The sequence below is a fragment of the Falco cherrug genome, chromosome 1, assembly GCF_023634085.1.
Source record: "Falco cherrug isolate bFalChe1 chromosome 1, bFalChe1.pri, whole genome shotgun sequence".
In the NCBI taxonomy this organism is placed as follows: domain Eukaryota; kingdom Metazoa; phylum Chordata; class Aves; order Falconiformes; family Falconidae; genus Falco; species Falco cherrug.
The window spans coordinates 108,438,504-108,460,431 of record NC_073697.1 but is presented as its reverse complement, the minus strand read 5'-3'; the positions used below and the strand labels follow the sequence as shown (position 1 = coordinate 108,460,431).

Below are 21,928 nucleotides of genomic sequence, written 5' to 3'. Positions count from 1 at the left end.
GGTTGCTTGGATGATGTTTGCATTGATCTGATGCTCTGCAGTGGGTGGGAGACCCTCACATCTCCGCGGGGATCCTGGGCAGGCAGCAAGGATAAGGCTGGGGTGGGCTGGGGGGGGTCTCGGTGGAGCGGGGCCTTCAGGGATGGTTTCCAACCCTCCCACCTCCACCAGACGCTGCTGCTGGAGAAGCTGCGCGTCACGAAGCGCCCAGCCAACGAAGCAACCTTCAACATCTTCTACTACCTGCTGGCCTGCTCTGACAGCACCCTGCGGTGAGCTGGGGGCGGCGAGGGCATGGTCTCTTGCCTGGGGGGTCTCCAAGGTCTCCCACATGGGGCCAATCTCGGTCTTCATCCCCACAGGACTGAGCTTCATTTCAACCACTTGGCAGAGAACAACGTCTTTGGCATCGTGCCCCTCTCCAAGGTCGCTGCTATGGGGCTGGGAAGGGGCTGCCGGCGGGGGGACAGGGTTCCCTGGTCCATTTGGGTGCCGGGGGGAGGCAGAGCCAGGCTCCCACACCAATGGCTCCTGTTGCTCTTCGCAGCCGGAGGAAAAGCAGAAGGCGACCCAGCAGTTCAACAAGCTTCAGGCTGCCATGAAGGTGATGGGCATCTCCAGCGATGAGCAGAAAGCCTTCTGGCTTGTCCTGGGGGCCATTTATCATCTGGGGGCCGCCGGGGCCACAAAAGGTAATCTGGGAGGGATTAACGAGCCAAGGCTTGGGGCTGATGGCTGCATGAGGTCCCAGAGCGATCACCAGCACCTCAGCACCTTGCAAACAGCCCCCATGGTGTGATGGAGCCTGGGGCGGGTTTTGGGGCTGTGTCAGCTGAGGGACATTGCTGTGCCACCCTGGGTGTTCTGGGGCACCTGGCTTTGCCCCCTCGGTCAGGGTGGTCCTGCTGGCTGGTGGGAATCAATCACCCCCAGACCCTGGGCTGGCCCCTGCCAACTTGGGATACCAAGGGCCTGGCTGGGGCTGAGGGAGTCAGGGGCTGGGGGGGGTGGTGGGGGGGTGTCCCTTGTCCCCAGTGTAACACCTTTCCCCCCTGTCCTCCCCGCAGAGCTGCTGGCAGACGGAGCCGGTAATCAGAGATGTGGGGGGCTCTGCTCCGGGTGGTGCTGTGCGGTGCTGGTTTGGGGGCTGAAATAGGGGCTTGAGGTGCTGCTGGTGTGCCAGGACCAACCCTGACCCTCAGCTGGGTCCCGGCAGAGCCATATTTGCCTGCTGCCCATCAGGACCCTCCCCCAGTCCTTTGGCACCATTGGCGTGGGACGGGGCTGCTCCAGCACCCAGAGCTCACCGTGGGCTATGGGGCTTGCTCTGATGGGCACCAGCTTCGCTCTCCATCCCTGGGGGCAATGAATTCAGCTTTCTGGGGCTGCTTTTCTCCCCCTGGGGCTTTCACCTTCCCCTCCGCAGTGCTGGAAGCCCCCGTGGTGCTGCACGCTGGCAGGAGGGCCTGGCACAGCCAGTGTTGCACCGAGGAAATTTGCAGCCCCAGGGAGGGGGGAAAGATGAGTCAGGGATGGGGAGTGGGGGAGCGGAGGGGTCTTGGGGGTGCAGCGGGGTGCAGTGCTGGCCCGTGGGGTGCTTTGAGGCACTAGAGGGCAGCAGGGCCCCGCAGCAGGCACCGCAGCGGGGTGCTTGGGCAACCGGGAGCCTTTCCGTGGGAGCCTGCTAGGGGGGAACCCCAAATCCTGCTTTGGGGCGAGCATCCCTGCATCCGGCTCAGGGTGAGCATCCCAGCCCCCAGCTCTGTGCTGCTCCTGGAGCCTCCCCTGCATCTTGTGGATACTGGGGATGCTCAGAGCCAGCTCAGCTGCACTAGCACCCGTTTCTTTGGCCCCTTGGTGCTTGTACCGGGCTGGATCTGACAGTGGCTCCCGGTGCTCCAGGCAGAGCTCCCCACCAGTGCCTGCAGTGTGGCTGGGGCTCACAGGGGAAGGGGTCCCACACCAGGCTGCAGTGTCTCACTGCAGTGATGCCTGGGGGGGACAAGGCTTGGCCTGCACGTGGTGGTGCCTGCGCGTGGCGTGTTTTGGCAGGAGGGCGTCCCCGTGCCGCGTGTCAGCGCTGTCACATGCTGTTGTTTCTAACCCCTGTCTCTGTTCGCATGGTGCATGCTGCCCTTTTGCAATGCAGACGCCGACGAAGGTAAAGTCTTGTTCTCTGCACGTGTCTCTGGCTTCCCCCTCCCATGTGCCACCACCTTCCTGCTGTCATGTCCCTGCGTGTCACCATTAACCTGCTCCCATCTCCCACGTCCGTGTGCTTGTGTCCGCGATCTGTCCTGCCGTACCGCGGTGAGGCTGCTCGGTGTATGTGAACGAGCAGGGATGTGTCCCCGTGCTGGGGTGACTCAGAGCCGCACACTATCACAGGCCCCAGGGGTCCTGGGCTGCGGTGGCGAGGGGTGACTCCCACTCCTGGTCCCACAGCGTGGTCTGGGCTCAGCCCTGCAGAGGCATGAAGCCGTTCACCCCCTGTCTCCTCTAATCAGACCCCAAAACACACTTCCCAGCCCTCCAGCACAGGCCACATGCTCCCACTGTGCACAGCATCCCCAGCTTGCTCTGGGGGACCCTGAGGCTGTCCCAGGTCTGCCTGGAAATGCCCCCGATTTAGGGGGATGCCCCGGCCGGCACTGAGCCCCCTTCTCCACCCTCCAGCTGGAAGGAAGCAGTTTGCACGGCACGAGTGGGCTCAGAAAGCCGCTTACCTGCTGGGCTGCAGCCTGGAGGAGCTCTCCTCCTCCATCTTCAAGCACCAGCCCAAGGGTACCCTGCAGCGATCCACCTCCTTCCGGCAGGGCCCCGATGAGCCCCCCCTGGGTGACAGCGGTACAGGTAGGATGAAGGACACTGGGGACAGCTGGTGGCCCAGGGGGACACCAGGCTGGGGACACTGAGGGTTGCCTTGGCCAGGTCCCAAGCTGACAGCACTGGAGTGCCTGGAGGGCATGGCGGCCGGCTTGTACTCTGAGCTCTTCACCCTCCTCATCTCCCTCCTCAACAGGTACGTGCTGGGGGTGGGGCAGAGGAGAGCCATGGGGGTCTGGCAGCACCCACTCACCCCACTGTGTCCCTTTGTCCCCACAGGGCGCTGAAATCGAGCCAGCACTCGGTGTGCTCGGTGACGGTGGTGGACACCCCGGGGGCGCAGAACCCCGAGCTGGCAGGGCAGAGCCGGGGGGCCACCTTCGAGGAGCTTTGCCACAACTACACCCAGGAGCGCCTGCAGCTGCTCTTCCACCAGCGCACCTTCGCCCGCGAGCTGGAGCGCTACAAGGAGGTAACGACGATGGCCAGGGCTGCCATCGCCTCCTCCCCCCCTGCCCTTCCTTCTCGGCGTGAGCATCTCCTGCATTCCCGCTCCTTGAGTTCTTACTTGCCGTGGAGCAGTGCAACTGCAGCAGCTCTGGCAGGACGCTCGGTGCAGCAGGGGTGGCCCCAGGGCTCCCACCACCTGCGGTGCCTTTGCTGGCACCTTTCCCTGCAGACGTGCCAGGCTGGGAGGTGATGGGGTGGCCGTGGCGGGTGGGTGGTGGAGATCACTGCTGCTGCTCCATCTCAGCACCAACAGCCATAGGGGGACCCTCCTTGTGTCCTGGTCCCCCCTTGGCACCCGGCGTCACCCTGTGCCCTGCTGGTGCAGCGGGGTGCTGGGAAGGCCCTGCCTCCCTCATTGAGACCAACACCCTCACTGGCTGCCAGTCCCTATCGGGGCTCTCCTGCTGCATGGGCACTAATCGTGCCTCTGTCCCTCCTCGCCAGGAGAACATAGAGCTTGCCCTGGCTGATGCCGAGCCCGGCTCCTCTGGCTCCATAGCTGCTGTAGACCAGCCCTCGCACCAGGCACTGGTAAGTGCCCACCATGCTTCCTCGCAGCCCCATCACTGCAGCTTGTGGCCCGAGGCAGTGGGCGTGCGGCTTTCTTGGCCCCTTGGTGGTCCTTGGGGGAAGGAGAGGGGCTGTTCTGAATGTTTGGCCATGACAGTGTGGCTGCGAGCGTGTGTGCAGCCCGCATCCCTGGTGTATCCCCTGGCACGGTGTCCCCTGCTTGCCCCGGCAGCTGCTTGTGCTGCAGGCAGGAGTCACGGAGACCTTGGGTGATCCCCAGGGCGCTCCAGTCCCTGGGGTGCTCTGGTCCCCAGCGTGCTCAAGTCCCCAGGGTGCACAGCTCCCCAAGGTTCTCCAGTCCCTGGGGTGCTCCAGTCGCTGCTGGAGGAGGCTGCAGAGACCAAGGGGAGCTGCTAGCACCAGCCCAGCACTGGGTTCCAGCCCGTGGGTACCCAAGCACCGTGTTTTCCACCCCAACGGGATGCGCTGCCTGGAGTGTTACATATGGCCTCTTGCCCTGCTGCGTCCCCATAAGCAGGAGCCCTCACGCATGGTGCCGCTTTGCCTTGCTGCTGACAGCGGCCAAGGTTGCCTGCTCCTTGGGTGGCCCGGGTCCCCTGTGTCACCTCCTGTCCCTGCCCTGGAGGCACTACAAGTGCAGTGTCACCTGCAGGTCCGGTCACTGGCCCGCACAGACGAGGCGCGGGGGCTGCTGTGGCTGCTGGAGGAGGAGGCGCTGCAGCCAGGCGGCAACGAGGACACCTTGCTGGAGCGGCTCTTCTCCTACTACGGCCCCCAGGAAGGGGGCAAGAAAGGTCAGGGGGGGACCGGCACCATGGGGCCATGTGTCAGCAAAGCGCCGGTCCCCAGGGCTGTGCCCAGCAGTGCCGTGTCTTCCTGCAGGGCACAACCCGCTGCTCCCCAGTGACAAGCCCCGACATTTCCTTCTGGGCCACAGCTCGGGGACCAACTGGGTGGAGTACGATGCCACGGGCTGGCTCAACCACGTCAAGCACAACCCGGCCTCCCAAAATGCCTCCGTCCTGCTGCAGGAGTCACAGAAGTGAGTGGGGTCCCAGGGCTGGTGGGGGAGCACGGTGTGGGGAGGGGTGATTTTGGGGGGTGACGTCCCCTCCGTGCCCTGCAGGAAGGTCATCAGCAGCCTGTTTGCGGGCCGTGGCGGGTCAGCGCTGGTGCTGTCGGGCTCGGTGGCAGGGCTGGAGGGGGGGTCCCAGCTGGCCCTGCGCCGGGCCACCAGCATGCGGAAGACCTTCACCACCGGCGTGGCTGCTGTCAAGAAGAAATCCCTCTGCATCCAGATCAAGCTGCAAGTGGTGAGTAAGGGGGTGCCAAGGGGGGAGTCCCCAGGTCCAGGTGGAGCACTGCTACGTGTCACCGCTCACCCCACTCTCCTGTGCCTGCAGGACGCCCTCATTGACAGCATCAAGAAGTCCAAGCTCCACTTTGTGCACTGCTTCCTGCCCAAGGCGGCGGGGGGCGGCGGGGACCCCCGGGCTCTGCCGTGCCGGCGGGTGAGCGGCAGTGAACTGGAGCTGCCGGCGGAGCACTGCGAGGCCGGGCTCATGCAGCTGGACGTGCCCCTCCTGCGTGCCCAGCTCCGCGGCTCCCGCCTGCTCGACACCCTCCGCATGTACCGCCAAGGTGAGCCGTGCCGCCGCACCCCTGGCACCCGCGACAGGGCGATGCCAGGGCTGCAGCGCACATCCCCCTGCGGGATGCCACGGGGGTCCTGGCTGCATCTCCTCCCTGGGGACCCCCATCCGCCTGTACCCTTGCTCAAAGCCCCAGAGCTGCCAGCCATCACCCCAGGGCGGTCCTGTCCCTGTCCCCCTCCCCTGCGGGGCTGTTATCTGCGCCGGGGACAGGCATGGCCTTAATTGGGTGTCTCCACTGGTGCCGCCGGATCCTGGCAGCTCTCCCGCTGGCAGCCAGCCCCCATCCCGCTGGGGTGAGGGCCTCCGGGTCGTGCTCAGCAAAGCATTTATCGATACGCGTGGCTGGCCGCCCAGGCGAGGGTTTATTGCCTGGAGGCCAGACCCTTCCCACCACGATTGGAAATCGATGCCGTCCACGCACCTCCCGGATCGATGGCCGTGGCCAGCTGGCTGTGCCGGGGTCAGCCTCCCCATCAATACCCTGTCGTTAATTAAGATGTGGAGGCTCAGTGCTGAGAGCCTGATGCAGAAGCTGGCTGCGGCTCAGAGCGGAGCCGGAGCGGGGCCTCTTTGCTTGCACAGGCAACACACGTGTCCCTGTGCTCCCTCGAGGTGGGATCTGGCCACTTTCTCCCCAGATCCCAGCCAAAACTGCTGGAGGACACGGCCAAGGAAAACCTCCTGGGGAGGGTCAGGGCACTCTGGCCGTGCCTGGCCCCGTGGGGAATTTGTGCCACGTGGGGTGACCCCATCAGCTCTCCCAAGAGATGGGCCCCAGTCAGTCAGGGCACGTGGGGCTGTCCCCAGCCATCCCCTGGGCATCCTGGCTGCCCCCGCAGCCCCACTCTCCCTTGCTGCCCCCAGGGTATCCCGACCACATGGTTTTTGCGGAGTTCAGGCGGCGCTTTGACGTCCTGGCCCCACACCTGACCAAGAAGCACGGGCGCAACTACATCGTCGTGGATGAGAAGCGGGTACGTGCCCTGCTCCCGGGCCAGCGCGGCAGTCCGGGGTCCCCTGCACCCCAGGGTGCCCCCAGCCTGGCCCTGACACCTCTCCTTCCCCACAGGCGGTGGAGGAGCTCCTGGAGTCACTGGACCTGGAGAAGAGCAGCTACCACATGGGCTTGAGCCGGGTATGATGCCCGACACTGGCCGTGGGTGCCGGCGGCAGCGCGGGCAAGGGTGGGCGGCACAGCTTGGCACGGCGCAGCAGGGCAGCACAAGGGCGGCACTGTTTGCTCCCACCTACGGCATTCCTCGTGCCTGGGGGACAGGACCAGTGGCTGCAGAGGGGAGAGCCACATCCCCACCAGCCAGCGCAGCGGGAGGGTGGCACGGCGCGGCCGGAGGGATGCCGGCACCCCTCGCCATCTCACCCCGCTGCCCCCCTGCAGGTGTTTTTCCGAGCTGGATCACTAGCCAGGCTGGAGGAGCAGAGGGACGCGCAGACCAGCAGGAACATCACCCTCTTCCAGGCAGCGTGCAGGGGCTTCTTGGCACGGCAGCAGTTCAAGAAAAGGAAGGTTGGTCCCAGCAGCTCTCCCCTCCCCGCTCTGCTGCACAATTTCGCCTAAAATGGGCAGCGCAGCCTTTCTGCCGCTGCCTGGGCCAGCACCTCCTCCTCCCGCCTCCCCCCTGCGCCTGCCCAGCCGTGGGGGGCCAGGGGGGACCGGGGGAACCGGTGGGGAGGGTGCTGGGCATCGCCACAGTGGGATGAAACGGCGTGTCAGCTCCTACTTTTATTATTAAAGAAGGTGTAAGATAGGCATCGGGGCAGCACCTCGCCTTCCGCAAGAATAGCGTTTGGAGGGGCTGGAGAGAATCTAACAGTAGATAAGCTGGGTGCAATTAGCCCAAATACTAACGAAGGGGAGCATGCCGGGGTGCCGGCAGGGGTGCTGAGCACCCACCTGCCTCGCTTTGCCCCGCTGGCGGCACCCCCGACGCTGTGCCCTGCACTGACACCGTGCCCTGCACAGATCCAGGATTTGGCCATCCGCTGCGTGCAGAAGAACATCAAGAAGAACAAGGGGGTGAAGGGCTGGCCCTGGTGGAAGCTTTTCACCACCGTGCGGCCCCTCATCGAGGTGCAGCTCACCGAGGACCAGATCCGCGGCAAAGACGTGGGTACCTCTGTGCTGGGGGATGCTGGATGGGGCAGGGTGGGCTTGGGGAAGCGTTGGGCCTGGTCAGGGCCCTGCAGTGAGGTGGGATGCAGAATCCTGCAGTGGGGTGGGGTGCAGGACCCCAGGGAAGGGTGGGAGGCAGGATCCCACAGTGGCGTGGGAGGCAGGATCCCACAGTGGCGTGGGATGCAGGGTCCCACAGCAGGGTGGGATGCCGGATCCCACAGTGAGATGGGATGCAGGATGCTGCAGCAGGGTGGGATGCAGGATCCTGCAGCGGGGTGGGATGCAGGATCTTGTGGTGGGTTGAGATGCAGGACCCCAGGGAAGCGCAGGATGCAAGAGCCCACGATGGGGTGAGATGCAGGACCACAGCTGCCCTACACGCCCTGTCAGCGTAGGGCTCAAATTGCAAATTGCTCCCTAATTTGCGAATCAGCATGTCATTAGCATCCCGAGAGCCGGCTGTTGCATGAGCCCAATTACCAGGCGTGGAGAATGGAAATGAAACTGTGTGCCGAGAGGCATATGTGGGGGGGCTCCGCGCTACGCTGGCAACCAGACACTCGTGCCCCTGCCGAGCCTGCCCCTCATGGAGCCCACTGCCTGGCTCCACTTTCTTCCCAACCCACCAAGGATGGGTGCCTGGGGTGGGGGCACCTGAGCCCCTCCTGCCCCCCTCAGCCTGTGCTGGGACCAGAGGCAAAGGTGTGCTTGAAGCTGGCAGATGGGCATGCCCCCCTGGTGTTGGCTGGTGGTCCCTGGGCATGCTGGTGGGCCCCCTCCCTCCACACCTGGGCTGGGTGCATCCAAACCCTTCAGTGAGCTGCCAGTGGGTGGGTTTGCTCCCACCCCCTCTCCTGGGTGGGTGCAGGGACCCCTCTCCGGCTTTGCTGGGGCTGCCTGGCGTTTCGGCACCATTTATGGGGTTGGAGTCGGCACGGCGTCGGTGCGGTTTGGGGAAAGTCCCTGCCCAGCCCTTGGCAGGGGAGAGCGGCCCCCGCCCTGGGGAGCCCCCACCCTGCCCACCCAGTGCTGGGGGGGTGCGGAGACCTGCCAGGCTCCTGCCTGCCTGCCAGCCTCTTCGCCGAGCGCCTGCCCCCTCCCTCACTGCCTGCTCTGTTGCAGGAAGAGATCCAGCAGCTGAAGAGCAAACTCGAGAAGGTGGAGAAAGAGCGTAACGAGCTCCGGCTCAACAGCGACCGCCTGGAGAGCAGGGTAGGTCCTTGACAGTACTGGGAGGGGGTACGGTGCCGTGCTGGATTGCCCCGGTGCCTGCACTGGCCCATGGTCCCGCTCCCCCCGCCCGCAGATCACAGAGCTGACATCGGAGCTGACAGACGAGCGGAACACCGGCGAGTCGGCCTCCCAGCTGCTGGACGCCGAGACGGCTGAGAGGCTGCGGGCCGAGAAGGAGATGAAGGACCTGCAGGTAAACATGCCTTTCCCTGGCCTCGCAGCGTCTCGTGGCCCCCTCCAGGCACTCACCACGGCCGTGCCCCCTCCCAGGCCAAGTACGATGCTCTGAAGAAGCAGATGGAGTCCATGGAGATGGAGGTGATGGAGGCTCGGCTCATCCGGGCGGCCGAGCTCAACGGGGAGCTCGACGATGATGATTCAGGTACCGTCCTGCCTCTGCTGCTCGCTGCGGGCGCAGTCTGGGTCCATGGCTGCAGCACCGTGCCCCCCTCTCCATGGTGGCCCCGTACCACCCCACGCAGCCCCTCAGTGACCCTGTTTCCCCGCACAGGTGGCGAATGGCGGCTGAAATATGAGCGGGCGGTGCGGGAGATCGACTTCACTAAGAAACGGCTGCAGCAGGAGCTGGAGGACAAGCTGGAGGTGGAGCAGCAGGGCAAGAGGCAGCTGGAGCGGAGGGTGAGTGGGGCTCAGCCCTAGGGACCCCCCAGGTCCCCTCAGCATGGGGATGGGCTTGGGGTGGGCAGCCGCTGCCTGCTCGGAGCTGAGGGAGCACATGGCTGGAGCAGTGGGGACATGGTGGCTTCCCAGACCCCTCACCGCCCTGCCTGCTCCTGCCCACAGCTGACGGACCTGCAGGCAGACAGCGAGGAGAGCCAGCGGGCGCTGCAGCAGCTAAAGAAGAAGTGCCAGCGCCTGGCCGCGGAGCTGCAGGACACCAAGCTGCACCTCGAGGGACAGCAAGGACGCAACCATGACCTGGAGAAGAAGCAGCGGAGGTGGGGACCGCGCGCTGGCAGTAGGGCAGACGCGGGGGGGGCAGCATCCTCGCCATGTGGCGAGCCTCTTGCAAAGTGGCATTACCATTTTAGCAGGGATTTGGGCACTTCACCAGCTTCCTCTTGGCCGAGGTGTCTCCAGCGGGACGGGGCTGCCCAGGCTGGGTGTGTTCATTGTGGGGGGACCCCGATGCCCTTGTAGGGGGCCCGGAGCTGAGCGATCCCCCCGTGTGGGGCCATGCCCCATGGTGGAGGCTGCTCGTGCCCTGCGGCTCTGCTCGGCACTCACTCTCATCCCATCCCCTCTCCCAACCCCAAAGTTTGCTAACGTTATTAAGCAGCAGGGACGCTTTCATCTCATTATGGTAATGATCACACACACAAATACAGCGAGAGAATCCAATCTAATTAATTTCAATTTCCGCGGATTGGAGTCTGTGCTAATGCAGCTGTTTATTACCCAGCGCGAGAAAAAATGGGGATTAGCTGCCGAGGTGTTTAACGCAGGTCACAAACTCAAGCGCAGAGTTATTTTCCAAGCCCCAAAGGCAGCGATTTTGGAGCAAACCCAGCTGATCCCATCCCAGGGGTATGGGGAGATGCTGTCCTGGTGCTGCCTGGCTCCAGGCTGTGCTGAGCACTCCCCCGCTGGGGGCTTGTGTCCTCTCCAGTAATGGGACCAGTGCCACCTCGTGTGGGACCACAGCTCGGGGCTGCAGCTGGGGGAGCCGAGCTGCCACAAGAGCCCATCTCTCCTGGAGAACCTACGTGCATTGCAGCCTCTCCATGTCCTGCATGGAGGGTGCGGTGTCCCTGGCTGCCTCCGTGTAGCTAAGCCCCCGCTGTTAGTAGCCACGGTCCCCTCTGGCACGTGCCAGCCCCGTGGGGTGGCTTCTGGGGCTGCTGGTTGCACTGAAGGTGCTGCACTCCCCATTAGCTGCTGAGTGAAGGCATTGGGAGGAGTTTGTCCGAGTGACTCCGTGACACTGTACTGGCAATTAAAGACTCATCAACAGCATGTTTTGAACGAGTACCCAGCAGCGCGCTGCCCTTCCTGGTGCCTGCTGCCATGGGATGGGAATGCTCGGCATGGTGCCGGTAGCTGGGGACCTGTCCCCAGTGCCGTCACGGGGCACTGAGTGCCTGCCCTGCTCTCCCCACACAGGTTTGACACCGAGCTCTCGCAGGCGCACGAGGAGGCCCAGCGGGAGAGGCTGCAGCGGGAGAAGCTGAGCCGTGAGAAGGACGTGCTGGTGGCTGAGGTCTTCGGCCTCAAGCAGCTGCTGGAGGTGGGTGGCTCGCGGTGCTGTCCCCAGTCTCCCAGTCGGCGGGTGCCCTGGGCTGACGATGACCCCCTCTCTTGGCAGGACAAGGATTCGGACATTGCGGGGCTGACACAGAAGGCGGAGGCGCTGGAGGCTGAGCTGCAGGACATCTCCTCCCAGGAGTCGAAGGATGAAGCCTCCCTGGCCAAGGTGAAGAAGCAGCTGAGGGACCTGGAGGCGAAGGTCAAAGACCAGGAGGAGGAACTGGACGAGCAGGCTGGGACCATCCAGATGCTGGAGCAGGTACAGCAGGGAGGGGCGAGGTTTCTGGGTGGGGTGGTTTCATGCAGGGTGGTTATTACCTGGGCTGGGCTTGCCCAGCAAGAGGAGGCGGTCACCCTCAGCCCGGCGTCGGGCCAGGCATCGCGGCTGCCGACACAGCTCCTGGCCCTCCATGCCATGGCTCGGCAGGTCACTGTGGGGCGGGCGGCCCGGCCGGCCTCGGACCAGGGGGTTTTGCGGGTGAGTGGCACCCAGGGAGTGGTGGTGGGGGTCCGCCCAGTGTCCCCTTTGCTCTGACCGTGTCCCCACCATTTGCAGGCCAAGCTGCGGCTGGAGATGGAGATGGAGCGGCTGCGGCAGACCCACGCCAAGGAGGTGGAGAGCCGTGACGAGGAGGTGGAGGAGATTCGGCAGTCGTGCCAGAAGAAGGTAGGGCTCGGCTGCGACCCCTCTGCCCAAGGAGGGGGCAGGATGCATCCCCGTGCCCTGGCTGGGTGCCGGGAGCTGCCAGCCGGGCACTGTCATGCAGCGCCCAGCTCCCACGCGGCCAGCCGCAGCCTGGCTCCACTGGCCCAGCAGGTCCGACCAGTCCCTCTGCCGCCCAGGCCAGTGCAAGCTGGGCTTTGTGCCTCTGGTTGCGCAAATACCTGGCTGGTGGGGTCACCCAGCATCCCCAGTATGTGGGGACACACGAAGAGGGGGGTCCCAGCCCCTTCCTGCCACCCTCACCGGCTGCCCGGGTTGTCCCCCAGCTGAAGCAGATGGAGGTGCAGCTGGAGGAGGAGTACGAGGACAAGCAGAAGGTACTGAGAGAGAAACGGGAGCTGGAGAGCAAGTTATCTGCTGTCAGCGAGCAGGTAGGGCACAGGGCAGCCAGGGACATGGCTCGCTTTGGGGACCCCAAGGTGGCCATGGTGGGGTGGGCACCCCACTGGCACAGTGCCCTGGCATGGTCCCCCCACCACAGGCCAACCAGCGGGACTTCGAGACGGAAAAGCGCCTGCGCCGGGACCTGAAGAGGACAAAGGCGCTGCTGGCTGATGCACAGATCATGCTGGACCACCTGAAGAACAATGCACCCAGCAAGAGGGAGATCGCCCAGCTCAAGAACCAGGTGTGCATCCAGACCCCCCCCCAAATCCGCAGCCCCTGAGGGACATGGGGTGTCCCTGTCCCCCAGCCAGGCGCTGAGCCGTGTTCCTGCAGCTGGAGGAGTCGGAGTTCACCTGTGCGGCTGCTGTTAAGGCCCGCAAGTCCATGGAGGTGGAGATTGAAGACCTCCACCTGCAGATCGACGATCTTGCCAAGGCCAAGGCAGGGGTAAGTGGATTTGGGGCCATTCCCCACCTGCACCCAGGGGGAGATCCCCACCGGCACTGCACATTGCCAGCAGGGTGACTCCACGCCGTCTGGGGGGTTTGGGGGGTGGGTGTCCTGGCTCTGGGGTGCGGTGGGAGACGCAGGCGGCTCCCCCCAGCTGGAGGAGCAGCTGAGCCGGCTGCAGCGGGAGAAGAATGAGGTGCAGAGTCGGCTGGAGGAGGACCAGGAGGACATGAATGAGCTGATGAAGAAGCACAAGGCGGCTGTGGCCCAGGTGAGGGGGGGCACAGCAGCTGCGGCACCCCAACCTCCCATAATGCCCCTCTTGGTGCCGGTGCAGTGGGGTCCCCTCTGACGGCCCCGGTGTGTCCCACAGGCGTCCCGGGACCTGGCGCAGATGAATGACCTCCAGGCACAGCTGGAGGAGGTCAACAAGGAGAAGCAGGAGCTGCAAGAGAAGGTGGGGAGCACTGACATCAGGCATGGGCATGCACCCTGAGTGAAGCCGGGGGGGACGGCAAGCATGCAGGGACTCGCTGCCCACACTGTGGGGGAACCCCCTGCACCCAAGGGGGGTGCAGAGCAGTCTCATTGTGAGCTCCCCATTGGGATGGGAGCAGCAGGGCCAGCAGCTCCGCTCCAAGGCCGGGTGGTGGGGGGCCAGGGAGGTTGCCGTTGAGGCTAAGGCTGTGCACCCCCTGCAGCTGCAAGGCTTGCAGAGCCAGCTGGAATTCCTGGAGCAATCCATGGTGGACAAGTCGCTAGTGAGCCGGCAAGAGGCCAAGATCCGCGAGCTGGAGACCAGGCTGGAGTTTGAGCGGACACAAGTCAAGCGCCTGGAGGTAGGCACCGGGCTCTCCCTCTGCTCCAGCTGGGACTGGGATGCAATGGGAACATGATGCCCAGGGGTCTGCTGAGCGCATCCCCAATATCCCCTCCATGGGACCCCCCACACTGCAGCCCTCCCCTGCCGGCAGCCTGTCCCCATCCCTGCCGGGAAAGCTCTCTGCAAGCGCCGATAACAGTAATCCACCATCCAGCCTGGCAAAGTGCTGCTCTTCCCATGCATTGACTTAGGGAAATTATAGACTCTCCCGGCCCCGCTAAATGCAGCCTGCTTTATATTCTGCCGTTGCAGCTCTGCTGGGGAGTGGAGCAGCTTAGCTCTCCTCTTAATATTTTCCTAGCTATTATTTCCCTTCTCCGCTCTCTCTGCCGGGGCCATAAATATGCAGTGGCTGGCTCAGTGGCTGGGGGAGAATGGGAGCTATTTTTTCCCTACGTTACACGCTTTAATTACTTCACACACAGTTAAATCTATTTTTCCAATTCAACAAAGCCCCTGTGGTTGTTCTGCCCCTTCCCTGGCCCTAGCGGGGTTTTCTTCTCCATCTCCTTGTGTACATTCGTGGGGATGGGATCCATCCCTGCGTGAGCCCTTGGTGGGTGTTGTTGCAGGGTGGGGGGTCCAGGGGGGATCTGGGGTGACCCTGTGCCCGCTGCTCCGCAGAGCCTGGCCACGCGGCTGAAGGAGAACATGGAGAAGCTGACGGAGGAGCGAGATCAGCGCGCAGCCGCCGAGAACCGGGAGAAGGAGCAGAACAAGCGGCTGCAGCGACAGCTCCGCGATGTCAAGGAGGAGATGGGTGAGCTGGCCAAGAAGGAGGCAGAGGCCAGCCGCAAGAAGCACGAGCTGGTGAGGCACCCAGCAATGGGTCTGGGCAGGGGGACAGGGGGGTTTCCCCAGGGTATCCATCTCACCCCGCTCCTTCCCCACAGGAGATGGACCTGGAGAGCCTGGAAGCTGCCAACCAGAGCCTGCAGTCAGACCTGAAGCTGGCCTTCAAGCGCATCGGGGACCTGCAGGCGGCCATCGAGGATGAGATGGAGAGTGACAGCAACGAGGACCTCATCAACAGGTGAAAGCGCCTGGGCCTGGCTCGCACGCGAGGCACCTCACTGGGCTCACCGCTTCTCCTTGCCACTTCTGAAATGCCATGGGGACCCCTCGGCTCTGCCTGGCCCTGGCAGAACGCCGCCTGTCCATCCGTCCATCCATGCATTGTGCACACGTGCATCCGTCCGTCCATGCATCATGCACATGTGCATCTGTCCATGCACCCGTGCATCCGTCCATCCATGCATTGTGCATCCATGCACATGTGCATCAGTCCGTGCATCTGTGGCTCCCTCCCTCCCTCCACCCACAGCCCCCGTGCAGCTTCACCTGCTTGTGGAGGTGCCTGAAATGCAGCCGTGCCGTGCTGGCTGGCTGGAAACAGCCCGGGGAGGCCCAGGAGCCAGGGCAGCACAGGCTGGCAGGAGGTCTGGGACACTGGGATCCAGCCCAGCCCAGGACAGAATCATAGAATCACAGAATCATTTAGGTTGGAAAAGACCTTTAAGATCATCAAGTCCACCCATTAACCCGGCATGGCCAAGCCCACCACTGACCCATGTCCCCCAGGGCTGCGGCTTTTACATAGCTCCTACGGTGGTGACTCCACCTCCCCAGGCAGCCTGTTCCAGGGCTTGACAACCCTTTCAGTGAAGCCATTTTTCCCAACATCCCATCTAAACCTCCCCTGGCACAACTTGAGGCCGTTTCCTCTTGTCCCATCACTTGTTACTTGGGAGAAGAGACCAACCCCCACCTCGCTACAGCCCCCTTTCAGTAGCTGTAGAGTGGGGTCCCCCCTGTGCCCCCTTTTCTCCAGGCTGAACCGCCCCCAGCTCCCTCAGCCACCCTCCATCAGACTGGTGCTCCAGACCCTTCCCCAGCCCCATTGTCCATCTCTGGACACGCTCCAGCACCCGACCTGGGATGATGGGATCCAGTGCAGGATGCTGGGTGCAGGCCTGTGCCAGGGGTGCAGGGCAGCCACACCTCCCTCCCCTGGCCCTCCCCCACCATTTAATTTACCCCCCATTATTTCCCCACCCACTTGGTCTTTTTTTTTGTCTTTTTTTTTTTTCCTTTCATTTGATTTCCTTTCTGTTGTGTTTCTCCCTCCTCCGACCCCCCCAACCCCTCCCAGTTTGCAGGACATGGTGGCAAAGTATCAGAAAAGAAAGAGTAAACTGTGAGGAGCTTCTCTTTCCTTCCTCCCCTCCCCTAACCCCTACCTCACCCCCACGGGCCGGGGTCCCGCATGCCACTGGCCCACCTCCGCATGCCCTAACAGCATCCATGGCATGGCACATAACTGCATCCCATGGGGGGGGCACGGGATGAGCCCCCAGGCTGGGGCTGGCGGGGGTTGCTCTGCCATGGCTAACGATGAGCGTGTCGGCACGGGGCGGTGATGGAGCCCCGCTGCCAAGCACAATTAATATCCCCCTGCCACGGTCGCTCCCCCGCGACCCGGGTCCTGCTTAACTAATGGCACGCTCGCCCGGACATAAATTGTGTTTGACGTGGTGTTTAATTCTGATGGTTATAAAACCTCAGCTGCCCCCAGAGTTTGTTTACGGGGCTCGCTGGGGGTTTTTTTGTTGTCATTTTGTGGGTTTTTGTTGTGGTTTTGTTGTGTTTTTTTTTCCCAAGCTGAGCGTTGCCTGGATGTATTTGCAGGGGAGGGAGACGCACGTGATGGAGTGCAGCTCGTTGCTTTGAATTTAACAAGGAGGATTCGTATACAGGGTCTATCCCAGCCTGTCCCCTGTGCTGTCTGCTGCTGTCCCCGGGCAGGGAATAAGCCCAAAGCCGGGTGGATAAAACGGCCGTTTAAGATCATATGATATATTCCTTCCCCGGCAGCAGCTCAGTGGGAGCCCTTGCCTCTCGCCGGCCGGCGGCAGGGTGGGGAGAGAGGGGGCTGTGCCGCTTCGATTTCCTTATAGATCCCGCCGGTACTGCCATAACCCTAATGAAAGCAGTAAGCAGTTAGGTATTAAGGGAGATTTATGCAAGGATGCTTTTAACGTGGAGGAATGGATTTTGCAATGCATACAGCACCTTCTTTCTAAAGGCAATCAATATGGTTACGAACAGCCGTTATAAATTAGATGGTTTAAGCCAGATAGGGCTTTTTTTACACCGGGACGTAAATCAGGGGCTCTCCGGCATGGCAGGGCTGTAAATCTGTCCGCTGCACTCCTGTGCCTGCCTTGCCGGAGTCATTTCTGTTCTGCCTGCTAAACTCCTGTTTACCCAGGGCCATCAACATTGCTCTTCCTTGCTGTAATTTTGCACTTGATGGTGGCCTATAAAATGAACCCACTCATTTCCTTCCCAGCCCCGGAGCTGGAAATCTCCTGTTTCTGGAGCCATGCCCTGCCTGCTGCCCCTCGCTGCCCTGATGCCGGCCCTGCTGTCTTACCTCTCCAGCCATGCAGCGGCATGGGGGGATGCTGGGCAGAGCGTGCAGGAGCCCCTCGGCTGCGCAGGGGCATGGTTTGGGGGTTCAGGGAGTGCGTGGCACAGCTGTGCTTCGGGGAGCCCCTAGCATGCAAGGTTGAGCTGTACGCATACAGGTTGTGCCCCGAGAGGTGGAGCAGGACCGTGGGATGGTGCTTTGCCCATGTCAGGGTACACAGGCAGTGGATGCTGGGGTGGTTCAGCGCCCACCAGCGCAATTTTGCCCCTCCAGCACCCAAAATCTCACTGCCCCATGCTCACTTATTTCTTTCTCCCACCCTGACCCACGCTTCTGGCAGTGATGGTGACTCAGACGTGGACTCAGAGCTGGAGGACCGTGTGGACGGGGTGAAGTCCTGGCTCTCCAAGAACAAAGGCTCCTCCAAAGCGCTCTCGGATGATGGCAGCCTGAAGGGCAGCAGGTGGGTGCAGGACTGGGCACGGGGCTGGCTGGCAGAGGACAGGGTGAGCTGTGCCGGCAGATGGCCAGGCTGTGGGGTGGGCACCCATGGGATGTGGCACACGGTGCCATGCTCCCACCCCGTTCTTGTGTGGCTGGCCAGGAAAGGGTTAATGCTGGCGAGCGGCTTGATATCCATTAGGGACACATGTCCTTCACCCAGGGGGACCTCCCTGGTCCCCCTCCCCATCATCCCACCCACTGCAGCACCGAGACCCAGCCTGGAGGCGCAGGGGTGTCTGCAGCCCCCACCCTGCCTGCCTCCCCAGGGTTTGTGGCAGGGAGCTCTAGCCCTGTGCATCATCCCAGGCTGAATCCCCACTCCATCCTCCCCTCATTTGCAGCCCCACCACATCCCTCCCTACACCTCTCGGCAAACACTGGCTGCCCACACAGCCCCCAGCAGAGGGGGGGACATGCCCAGGTGCCCCCATGGCACAACGCTGAGCTCTCACCTGCTGAGCACAGATTGCTTTGATCCAAACCCGTTTTTCTAGCAAGGCTCCAGGACTCCCAGGGGGCTACCCTCCCCCCAGCTCTGCCAAGCAGGGAGAAAAAAATCTGAGCCAGTTTTTGTTAATTGGTTTAATTTATTCAACGGTGCAGATGTAAAACATTTTGTTATTGGAGATAATTCCACCTTTTCTGAAGTCAGGAATCAAATGCAGTCCAGGTAGCCGACAATGAAATAAATTGAACACAACACTTTAAAGGGGAATCAAAGAGCTGGGCTAGAACAATTCCCCCATTTACATGACATTTTTCCACGATGCTATTTCCCGCTGACGCAAATTACCGAGGCTGCCTCGCCGATGCACTGCCCCCCCCCCGCCCGCTCATCTCCATCTCTTTCTTGTCTCCCTGGTACATGCGGGGGCCACGGTGCCACCGGCACAGGTCAGCCCCGCCGGAAGGTCCCGAGGGCGAGGAGCGCCCGGTGTCGGTGTTGAGCTGCCTCAGCTATAGGAAGCGGCCAAGCCTCAAGGACTCCATAGGCGGCCGCGGGGATGAGCAGACGCTCTTCAGTGCGCTTGGCGAGCGACCACCTTCCCCTGAGCGTGCTGCCCGCAGGGCAGCCCGGGGCGGTGAGCCCGAGGACCAGGCAGCCATCATCGCCCGTGCCTTCGCCGATGCCAGCGGCCGGGCTCGCCAAGGGCTGGGCAAGCGTTGGTCCCTCTCGGCTGCCGATGGTGAGAAAGCCTCCGTCGCCTCTGCCCCGGTGAGCAGGGCCTCCTCCGCCTCCTGGCGCGGGCTGGAGGACGGGGACGAGGGGGACGAGAGGTGCTCAGTGCTGAGCTTCGCCCTCTCCAGCCCCGGGAGCTTGCGGAGCCGGCGTGGGGGGCCTGAGGGTCGCCCCGAGTCGCGGCTCTCCCTGGCCCGCAGCCACCTGGAAGAGGCAGACGAGGGGTCCCGTGGGCAGCACACCCTGGGGCGCAGCTTCTCTGTGCCCCCCCGGCCCCGCAGCGCTGCCTCCGAGGACGGGGGTCCCAGGGACGCCCAGCCCGTGGGGCACCGCTCCTACCTCGACCCCGACTTGGAAGCTGCCATCCAAGAGGTGCTGAGCTACCGCACACCGCGGGCCGGGGGCTGCTCCAGCCCCGAGGCCGACTCGGGGGATGATGGCCGGAGTGTGCGGAGCACACGGAGCACACGGAGCGCGGCCCCCCTGGGCGCTGCTGACCACCCGCTCGGCAGCCTCCGCCGCTCTGCATCCGCCCTTGACTTCTCCCGGCACACCTGCCGGCACCGCAGCAGCTCAGGCTCCTCTGAGGAAGAGGAGGAGCGGAAAAAGAAGAGCACCAAGAAGAAATCCAAGAAGGCCAAGAAGAAATCCAAGAAGAAGAAGAAGCAGCAGTCATCATCCGACTCAGATTCCTCCTCCGATTCCTCCTCCGGCTCCACCAGCTCCTACCGCAGCACCTCCAGTGTCAAGAAGGGCCCGCGGGCAGCGGGGGGCGAGGAGCCGGTACGTCCCAGCCGTGGCAAGAAAGAGGAGAAGCAACGGAAGAAGCAGGTCGACAGCCTGATGATGAAGTACCTGTACCGGCCCGAGAGCGATTGAGGCAGGAGGTGGGAGCAGTGTGTGCCGTGCAGCATGAACCTCCCCGTGTGCCACTAACCACCCACCCTAACCCTCGCCTGGCTCCAGGCACGGAGCCCACCTCCGCTGGGCACCCCAGGATGGGGCACCCCGCTGCACCCACAGCAGCCCTGCTTTTGGGGTGCTGCAGGGCATCCTCGACGCATCTCCGGCTGTGGGGAGCATCCCCGGCATGGCCGCAGTGGGACCAGCAGCTGCCCGTGCTGCCAAGATGCAGCATGTTCGGAATTAGCGGCTGCAACACACGGGACACCGGGAAGCTCTAATCTCTTCCTGGCTCCCCAGCCACCGGTTGGGATGCAGCTGAATTTATTCCTTCAGGAAATTCAAGGGCTCTCTGGGCAGCACAGCATCCCTGCTTGCCCCGGGGCATTTGCCACCCCGGGGGCGGCAGTGGGTCCCGAGGGTGGCGAGGAGGAGCGGGACGAGTACTAACAAGCACTTGCTGCAGTGTGTGAGCGCGGAGGGGGGCAGCACCCACAGGAGGAGGTTGGGTGGGCAGTTGGGGCTCGGAGGTGTTTCTCAGGGCGGCCGCATCCTGCTGCCCTGCTCCGTGTCGGTGCCTGTGCCGGGGAGTCAGGGTGCCAGCACCCTCACCCTGCTGGGCTCTGGGGCTCAGCACCCTGTTCGATGGCAGAGGAGAGGGTGCACCCAGGCTCGCTGGCAGCGATTTCGGAGTGGGTTCGATCCTTTCCAACTGTTCGAATAGCAGAAAGGCCGGAGGAAGGAAAAAAAGCCTTTTGGAAATGTCACAGTCGGGCTGCCTGCTGCCTGTCAGGGCCAGGGAAGGCGTCGTGGGGTGGCAGGGGGAGAAACCCCCCCAGCACCCAGCCATGGTGGGCTCTGGTGCAGCCAGGACCCTCAAGCAGTGATGCCCATGGGCAGTGGTGTTTGCACCCGTGACCATGTGCCTTTGAGCTGGTGGTGCTGGGTGCCCATGGGGTGGCACCTCCCAGGCAGGCTCAGCTCCACCGCGGAGCAGCGCCTCGACCCGGGCAGTGGAGCATGTCCCAAATATCTCAGAAATAATATATTGGCTATGGAGGCTCCATCCAGTGGGCTGCCAGCACCGGCTCACCATGGCTCCCGGTGCAGCCGGAGGGGCCATGTGCCTGGCAGTGGCACTGCAGCACGCTGGGGGCGTGGAGACCCCCCTGCCCCCCCACTAACCCTGCTCTCTCCCACACAGCCCCCCCAGCTCCCGGCACACCTTCACCTACGACAGATGGGACGAGGAGCAGGACACCGGGGAAAGCACACGCCGCTACTCCCACAGCTCCCCCAGCGCCAGCGAGGCAGACAGCCGGGCCACCGAGACCCCTGCCTAGCCCCCCCACCATTTCCCATCACCACAGAAACACTCAGCTCCACGGGGCCACCCCGGGCAGCCGGTATTTCTTCTGCACGGGGGGGGGACACACGCAGCCACCCCCCAGCCTCGGCCTTTTGGGGGGAGCAGCCCGGCCGGCTCGCTGGCTGCAGCCCCCATGCCACCCCCACCCTCCCACCTCCCGTCTGTCCTCGGCGGCAGAGCCAGCAGCTCCGGCACCCTGGGTTTAATTCCTCAGTGCCTGCTGGCTCCTTATTTTATAACTTAAACACCCCCCCCTCCTCCAGGCACCCCGCCATCCTCTTAAGCCCCTTTTAGTTGAGCCAAAGACGTCTCTCGCTGGCCGGGCCCTGGGGAGCAGCCGCCCAGCAGCTGGGAAGGGGACATGGGGACGGGGTTTCACGTGCCCACCCGGGTTGTCGTCGCCCCCACCCAGGCCCCCCACCCCTGCCTGGTTGTTTTGCACTAGCCCAGCTGTGCGCCCCCCCCCTACCCCCTTTACTTTCAGTATGAAAATAAACGTCATTTCTGGCTGGTGACACCGGCTGCTGCCTGCTCCACGTGGGGGGGGGGGGGGGGTGTCACTGCGTTTGGAGGGGGTGTTGCATGGCAGCAGGGTCTGGTGGGATGGATCCAGCCCGGGTGAGGAGGTGGGACTGTATGGAAGGGCCAAGCCGGGCTCCTTCCTGGAGCCTGCTGCACCCATGGGTGACAGGGAGGGAAGGGGGGAGACGGCCCTCGTGGGTGCCGGCACTGAATCATTTATCAATCTTCATAAATATGCAGATGAGCAGCGCGGATGGGAGCCCTCTGCCTGCCAGCGTTAATTATTTAACGCGGAGGAGATGGTGATGTGCATTGCTGGCCGCCTGCGCAGCATGTGGCTTGGCCTCGGCTCCAGCACCCGCAGGCCAGTGCTGGGTGATGCCCCCTGCCCACACCCCCCAGCCCCAGGGACCCCC

General features: G+C 63.4%; 2 protein-coding genes across 15 annotated transcripts in view; both read left to right on the top strand.

Annotated features, from left to right (window-relative positions):
• Positions 1-21,505, top strand: part of MYO18A (myosin XVIIIA) — a 38,908-nt gene extending 17,403 nt beyond the window's left edge. For 9 of the 14 annotated variants that reach the window (XM_055717818.1, XM_055717858.1, XM_055717867.1 and 6 more), the window contains 35 exons: positions 172-272; positions 363-426; positions 548-692; positions 2,150-2,161; positions 2,677-2,853; positions 2,932-3,022; positions 3,106-3,298; positions 3,781-3,867; positions 4,520-4,661; positions 4,750-4,909; positions 4,994-5,180; positions 5,271-5,508; positions 6,387-6,496; positions 6,592-6,657; positions 6,919-7,047; positions 7,504-7,647; positions 8,779-8,868; positions 8,963-9,082; positions 9,160-9,271; positions 9,401-9,528; positions 9,694-9,848; positions 11,014-11,137; positions 11,216-11,416; positions 11,714-11,824; positions 12,148-12,252; positions 12,363-12,509; positions 12,602-12,715; positions 12,873-12,989; positions 13,092-13,175; positions 13,420-13,557; positions 14,226-14,411; positions 14,495-14,634; positions 15,754-15,798; positions 17,375-17,497; positions 20,826-21,505. In XM_055717818.1, coding sequence (XP_055573793.1) covers positions 172-272; positions 363-426; positions 548-692; positions 2,150-2,161; positions 2,677-2,853; positions 2,932-3,022; positions 3,106-3,298; positions 3,781-3,867; positions 4,520-4,661; positions 4,750-4,909; positions 4,994-5,180; positions 5,271-5,508; positions 6,387-6,496; positions 6,592-6,657; positions 6,919-7,047; positions 7,504-7,647; positions 8,779-8,868; positions 8,963-9,082; positions 9,160-9,271; positions 9,401-9,528; positions 9,694-9,848; positions 11,014-11,137; positions 11,216-11,416; positions 11,714-11,824; positions 12,148-12,252; positions 12,363-12,509; positions 12,602-12,715; positions 12,873-12,989; positions 13,092-13,175; positions 13,420-13,557; positions 14,226-14,411; positions 14,495-14,634; positions 15,754-15,798; positions 17,375-17,497; positions 20,826-20,964 — 4,425 coding nt within the window. In that variant the 3' untranslated portion in view covers positions 20,965-21,505. The remainder of the gene's footprint in view (positions 1-171; positions 273-362; positions 427-547; positions 693-2,149; positions 2,162-2,676; positions 2,854-2,931; positions 3,023-3,105; positions 3,299-3,780; positions 3,868-4,519; positions 4,662-4,749; positions 4,910-4,993; positions 5,181-5,270; positions 5,509-6,386; positions 6,497-6,591; positions 6,658-6,918; positions 7,048-7,503; positions 7,648-8,778; positions 8,869-8,962; positions 9,083-9,159; positions 9,272-9,400; positions 9,529-9,693; positions 9,849-11,013; positions 11,138-11,215; positions 11,417-11,713; positions 11,825-12,147; positions 12,253-12,362; positions 12,510-12,601; positions 12,716-12,872; positions 12,990-13,091; positions 13,176-13,419; positions 13,558-14,225; positions 14,412-14,494; positions 14,635-15,753; positions 15,799-17,374; positions 17,498-20,825) is intronic. The other 5 variants (XM_055717838.1, XM_055717903.1, XM_055717887.1 and 2 more) reach the window with 2 other exon arrangements.
• LOC129736610 (NKAP-like protein) lies at positions 17,507-20,819 on the top strand. Its single transcript, XM_055717918.1, has one exon. It carries the CDS (start codon positions 18,305-18,307, stop codon positions 19,595-19,597), a length of 1,293 nt encoding a protein of 430 aa, XP_055573893.1. The 5' UTR covers positions 17,507-18,304; the 3' UTR covers positions 19,598-20,819.
• Positions 21,506-21,928: the final 423 nt, after the last annotated feature.